The sequence below is a fragment of the Drosophila nasuta genome, unplaced genomic scaffold (assembly GCF_023558535.2).
Source record: "Drosophila nasuta strain 15112-1781.00 unplaced genomic scaffold, ASM2355853v1 ctg42_pilon, whole genome shotgun sequence".
Taxonomy (NCBI): Eukaryota; Metazoa; Arthropoda; class Insecta; order Diptera; family Drosophilidae; genus Drosophila; species Drosophila nasuta.
Window position 1 is genome coordinate 52,863 of NW_026869571.1, and position 6,644 is coordinate 59,506.

Here is a 6,644-nt window from a genome sequence, read left to right on the forward strand (position 1 = left end):
AGAATGGACTTTGTTGAGCGTACCAATCTTTTCCCATGCACCGCCCATGTGCGGTGAGCCTGGCGGAATGAACATGAACTCCATTTCTGGGTATTTGGTCTCCACATCCCTGGTCGATATACGCTCCACTTCATCTTTTAACACTCTACTCGCACCTCGGAAGTTAGTTCCATTATCGGACATCATTCGTCGCGGGCAACCACGTCTCGCTATAAATGCCTTTAGAATACAAAGAAAAGAGTCGGTTGACAGTGACGTTGCGATATCCAGGTGTACGGCACGAATTGTGAGGCATGTGAACAGAACACCCCAGCGCTTCTCGTGCCGTCGTCCAACGATGATGTCGATGGGCCCAAAGTAATCCACTCCTGTATAGGTGAACGGCGCCATGTGGTGCGCCAAACGCTCGCGCGGTAGACTTCTCATTTCTGGAGGCCTAGGACGCGCGCGCCTCATCCGGCATGCTGGACAAGTTTGAGAAACTCTCTCACCAAGGCTCTCAGACCAAATATCAGGAACCTTTGCCGTAGTTCATTGACCACGATCTCGTCGTACAGATGATGGTACCGGCGATGATACGACTCAACCAGCAGAAATGTAAATCGATGTCTTCTTGGTAGGATTATGGGTCGCTTTAGGTTTACTTCGACTCCTTCTATTAGGTCGATTCTTCCCTTGACGCGCAGTATGCTTACTTCGTCCAAGTACGGAAAGCATTTGAATAGCTTGCTCTTCCGATCTATAATACTGCTTCCCATTTTCAACCATTTCATCTCGCTGAAATACTCGGTTTCCTGGCACACTCGTATTAGAATGATATCCATCTCGATTGGCCGCTCAAGTAATAGTAACTTCTTTAATTCCGATCCCATGCTCTTCTTGACAATAGATCGCAAGAAATCCAATACTCGCAACTGTGCGGCTCTTAATCTCTCCAGTTTGCTGAATCCTTCTGGGTCTGGTGAGATACAGCTCAAAGGTGACATGGCTTCCAATTGCTCTTCGACGTGTTGCAGAATAGTATGGCTATGTTGGCTCGCATCAATGTTCATCTGCGGCCACTGAGAGTCATCCGAATATAGAAATTGAGGCCCTCTGAACCACCTATTCGCTTCGTTAATGACAGGCGTTCTTGTCCATTTGGTACCATCGTCGGCCACATTTTGCGCTGACGGGACCCATCTCCAGTTACTCACATCTGATCCTTCTAAGATTTCGCCAATGCGGAGTGCAACAAATTGGTGAAACTTACGAACATCCGAACGTATCCAGAATAGAACGTCTCTAGAGTCTGTCCAGAACACTTTCTTGTCAACGTGTACTGACATTTCAGACTCGATACATCTGGCCAACCTCAGTCCCAAAACAGCAGCCATGAGTTCCATGCGAGGTATCGAAATTGGTTTCAATGGAGCAACCCTTGTTTTCGACGCTACAAGGCTGCAATGAACTTGATCGTCTACTTCAGCTCGGATGTATACGACGGCAGCGTATGCATTAACACTTGCGTCTACAAATGTATGCATTTCCAGACATCTAGCTGCACTAACTCCTTTCAAACATCGGGCTATACGCAGATTGTTTAACGTTGGCACCAAATCCAACCAACGACGCCAGTCTGCCTCGTCTTCTTCTTTGAGCGGCTCATCCCATCCGACTCCACCTCCATATATTTTGCAGAATGATTTTTGCGCGTATGTTGAAAAATCCAACAATTCCAAGGGGGTCGAATATGGTCATAATCATGCTCAGGACGCGGCGTTTAGTTGGCCGACCATCCAGAGCCTTTGCGATCGTATCTGGCTTCACCATAAACGTTAGACAATCTTCACCAGGTTGCCACCACATGCCCAGAACCTTTTCCGGACCAACGTCTGGGTAACAAATAGGCTTGTCCAACATGTCATATCTATTCTCAAGAGCACAGACCACGGCTTGAGAATTGGATGTCCAGTGTCGCATGTCAAGTCCTCCATCAGCATGAATTAGTTTTACAGCCTGGGCCAGCTTTGTCATCTCAGCTACTGAGTCCACAGACTGAAGCCAGTCATCGACGAAAGTGTTGCCGCAAATGGCTTTTACGGCCTCGGGATATTCAGCTTCATATCGTTGAGCATTGCGTTTCAAAACGTAACTCGCCAAGGAAGGTGAACACGATGCTCCAAAAGTCATAACTTGCATGACGTATACCTCCGGTGGCCGTTGCGAGTTTCCATCACGCCAGAGGAATCTCTGAGCTGCCTGATCCTCTGGTCGCACCCTCACTTGGTGGAACATTTCGCGTATGTCTCCCGAAATAGCAATTGGGCGTTCTCTGAAGCGTATTAGAATGCCCATCAATGATGCAAGTGTGTCAGGACCTTTTAGCAGGCAGTCGTTTAGAGACACTCCTTGGATCTTCGCTGCGGCGTCCCACACTAAACGTGTCTTCTTCTTGTTAGGGTTGGTGACGGTAAAGATAGGAAGAAACCATGTTATATCTTTACGCGCCAACTCACTATCATCCAGGCGTCTGATGTAACGATTTTCCTTATAGTTTTTCATCGTCGTTACCATGAAGTTGCGTAACTGCGGATCTTTCGACATTTTTGATTCGAGACATTTTAGACGCTTAAGACACATTTCATAGGAGTCAGGCAAGACCACTTTATCGAATCTCCACAGTAATCCAGTTTGCCACCTATTCTCGTCTGCCAAGAACGTTGTCGTTGCTTCCATGATTTGCATCGATCGCTCATCGTCTTTGGATCGTAATGGATTGATCGTAGCGACAATTCCCAGAGATTCCAAAGAAAAGTACTCTTTCAATGCAACATCCAAACTGCCAGTCTCACTACATTGGCAAATATGTAGCAGGCGTGGAATCGATGAGTATTCCTTTGCTGAGCGGCCGTAAACAGCCCAGCCAAGCCTGCAACGTGCTGCAATAACATCGTCGTCTTCACTTTCATGCAACTCCAGCGGAATAGTCCATTTAATGTTGTCGAGTCCAATGATGATTCGTGCTCGTACGTTGGAATAGGGATCTATAGGCAACGTACAGAGGTGACTCCGAGACTCCAATAATTGCTGGTCGAGGCTTTGCTCTGGTAGGTCGAGATCAGACACTGTTCGCACACTTTTCAGAATGTATCGCTGCGATTCCATACTCGTAGTTGATACAGTGATGTCCAACGATGGCGAATTGTTTTCAACCTTAGAAACATCACCTGTCCATTTCAGGCACAATTGAGTTGCCGGTCCTTCTAGCTCGAGCTCGTCAGACAAGGATCTTTCAATTAAAGAACAAGCAGCTCCTTCATCGGCCAAAGCAAATGTTTTCACAGATTTGGATTTGCCGTGGATCGTTATCGGGATATAGCGAAAGAGAGGGCTACTCGCAGTCCTTCCATGAAACATGATTGAAGACTCCTCCTTGTTGGCAGATCGAGGCACTGTTTGCCCAGTCAGCTTGTTTCTGCCATCATTGCCTGCGGCGGTATGCAGCAGTACGTGGTGAATTGATTTGCATCCATCGACGCCACAGGTTTCTTTAGCTTTGCAGTTTCGTACGAGATGCCGCCAGAAACAACAGAAACATAGCCGTTTCGATTTCACAAACTCCCAGCGCTGTTTAACGTTCAATGCTCGAAAGTCGACACATTCCGACAGTCGGTGCGTGCCTCCACATTTTGGGCATGTAGTCTTCTCTGATTCTCCATGATGCTGTCGCTGTTGAGTCTCCTCATTGTTGTCGCTAACACTGTGCACAAACAACCTTTCCTTTGAAGCTTTGGCTGAGGTCGTTCGTCCGACATCATACGGAGTTACCATACTGGCACACATTGCCACATTGAAAAGCCAATTGTCGAATGTGGCCATGTTAACGCTTTGATTCGCCAATCGGTGTCGACCCCAGTCCAACTTCATACTGCTCGGCATCTTTGCGACCAATTCGTTCAACAAGACAGGATCATGCAAAAGTCATGAAGACCCAATGCAGACATAGTTGCGCAGTAATTTTTGGACAGCAAGGGCTAGTCGAATGACGGAGTCCAAATTATCTGCCTTTATCGCTGGCTCGTCTCTCAATTTTCCTTGTAACGCGGCGTGTACTATTTCTGGTCGGCCATACAGCATTCTCAATGTTCCAATTGCATACGGCACTGTATCTGGCACCATCAATTTTCCGCGTACCGCTTCCAGTGCCTGGCCCTTAAGACACTTCTGTAAGCGTATAAGATTTTCCTCGTTACTGAATCCACATCTTTCCGTCGACTGCTCATAATTGCTAATGAACAGCAGCCATTCGTCAGGCTTTCCAGTGAAAGTAGGTAGATCTCGGCTGATGACATGTCGTGCACTGATTTGAGCGGCCGTCAAAGGCCCACTCTAGCCAATGAATTGGCAGCGTGCATGTCATTTGGTTGTTGGAGATTACTGGGCAATCCCATTGATCCCGGCTGTGGCAATCCATTGATTATACCACCCATCGCTGCTGCAGTGTTCGCTTGATATGGCATTGTCAATCCTCCACGAGATGAATCCATATGGAGCTTGTTGACCACCGTGCCATATCCCGAACTATCGAACTACATTTGTGTGTTTGCCGGTTTATGCTGGATAGGAGTTGATGAACTCGACGATGTGCTGATTCCATATGACGAAGATGAGCGGCCTATATTTGCTGCTCCATTGCGCTCAAAACCCGCGACAGCTGCCTGCACATTAACGGCTTCATGTAAACCATTGGCAGGTCAATTGGATCTTGAGGAGCAGCTCCATCTAATTGCTGACCATCACTCGTCATCTCTTTTCCAGGCACGTGTTCCTCCCGATTTGCCATAGTCGTAGTTGAGGTTATGTCACGACTCCAGTTGCAAACTTTCAAAGTGCTCCACACACAATATGTGTATCTCCAAAACTGATATTATTCCAGATTCAGACTGAATGTTTCCGATGAGACTGATTAATTCAGAGTGAGACTGAATATTTCAGAATGTTGGCACCGGATCCGTGCCTTGGTTGGTGTGCCGTTGCTCGTACTTCGAGCAATCCACTACTCGAAAACAACAACTTGTAGTGGATCAATATTTGCTGAAATCTTTATTATTTTCATTATATTTCGTACATTTCAATATAATTTCATAATTTTACTTACATTCGTGCTCTGCGCACACCTTCAAATCCCTATTTAATTGTTAACAATTATTTGCCTCTGCTTGGGCTCAAATACAAATTCAAATTAAATCACGCTGCCGAAATTTGCAGCTGCATTGCTACTTCTAGCGAACGTAACGGTGAAATTCCAATGCGCAAAAGAGAATCACCGATTACAAATGCCCAGTAGGAAATGCGCTGGCGAAGCCCCAGTAGAAAATTTAGTTCGCCCGCCAACAATAATAATAATAATAATAATAATAATAATAATAATAATAATAATAATAATAATAATAATAATAATAATAATAATAATAATAATAATAATAATAATAATAATAATAGGTATAAATATGTATAAGGAAAAAGAAAACAAACATTGTATACTTTTCGGCTACTGTACTTATTCTTTGTCATGATACCTTGCAGAACATACAATCGAGTTTTATGTCAATTTCAACTACGACAAGCTTTGGCAGTGTGTTAGGATATCGAAGCCTTGGATACATCAGATAATGGGCGTGCAGAGCCCGAGTACTCCTATGAATCTATAATAACTGTTAACCGTTTTTTCTAACGCTTTGCTCGCGAGAACAACCAAAAAATAAGTAAGAAAGTTACAGTCGAGCGTGCTCGACTGTGAGATACCACTACCCATTTTAGTAGTCTAGTAATTATAGTATATACCAAAACTTCCAACTCTAGCTTTTAAATTAGGCTTGTTATTTGATTTTTTGATATGCGGGGCGGAAGTGGGCGTGGCAAAATTTGAAACAAACTTGATCTGCGTGCAAACAGAAAAAAATTATAGCTCTATCTCTTATAGTCTCTGAGATCTAGGTGTTTATACGGACAGACGGACAGACACACAGACGGACAGACGGACATGGCTATATCGTTTCGGCTGTTGACGCTGATCAAGAATATATATACTTTATAGGGTCGGAGATGCCTCCTTCTACCTGTTAAATACATTTCCTGCCGGCACAAAGTTATAATACCCTTCTACCCTATGGGTAGCGGGTATAAAATTATGCAGGGTCGTTCTCTCTCTGAGCAGCATACTTTGTCTCATTTTGTTTTGATATTCTGTTCAGCGCATAACGATAAGCTGATTGTAAATCGCTTGATTGGCGAACATCGCTCGCATAGCGATTGACTAAAAAGGTCTTTTCAATAATTTGTCTTCGTTTCGCTCTACAGTGGTAAGTTGTCGACTATTGTAACATTACATTTTCACGAAAGACTTCTTGCATTTTGCATATTTCAAACTAATATTTTGATTATTTTAATTTTGAATTAAATATAAACAAGTTTGAAAGCTGAGATACCCATTTTGAATAAAGCAAAATATTGCGGTATTATTTTCAAAATATACCAAAAATACCTCAAAAATACTAAAAATTATACCAAATGTTATATATGGTATATTAATATAGTACCACATTCAAAATGTACCAGATTGTCGGCAAGCAACTAAGACCCTAGTAAGTAGGTATTTATTT

At 44.0% G+C, this 6,644-nt stretch overlaps 1 protein-coding gene across 1 annotated transcript; it reads right to left on the reverse strand.

Moving 5' to 3' along the window:
- Window positions 1-452: 452 nt before the first annotated feature.
- LOC132797968 (uncharacterized) lies at window positions 453-3,921 on the reverse strand. The gene is made up of 2 exons (XM_060809708.1): window positions 1,714-3,921; window positions 453-1,061 (listed from the first exon to the last, which is right to left on the reverse strand). The coding sequence occupies exons 1-2, from the start codon at window positions 3,919-3,921 to the stop codon at window positions 453-455; spliced, it is 2,817 nt and encodes a 938-aa protein (XP_060665691.1).
- Between the last annotated feature and the right edge of the window lie 2,723 nt (window positions 3,922-6,644).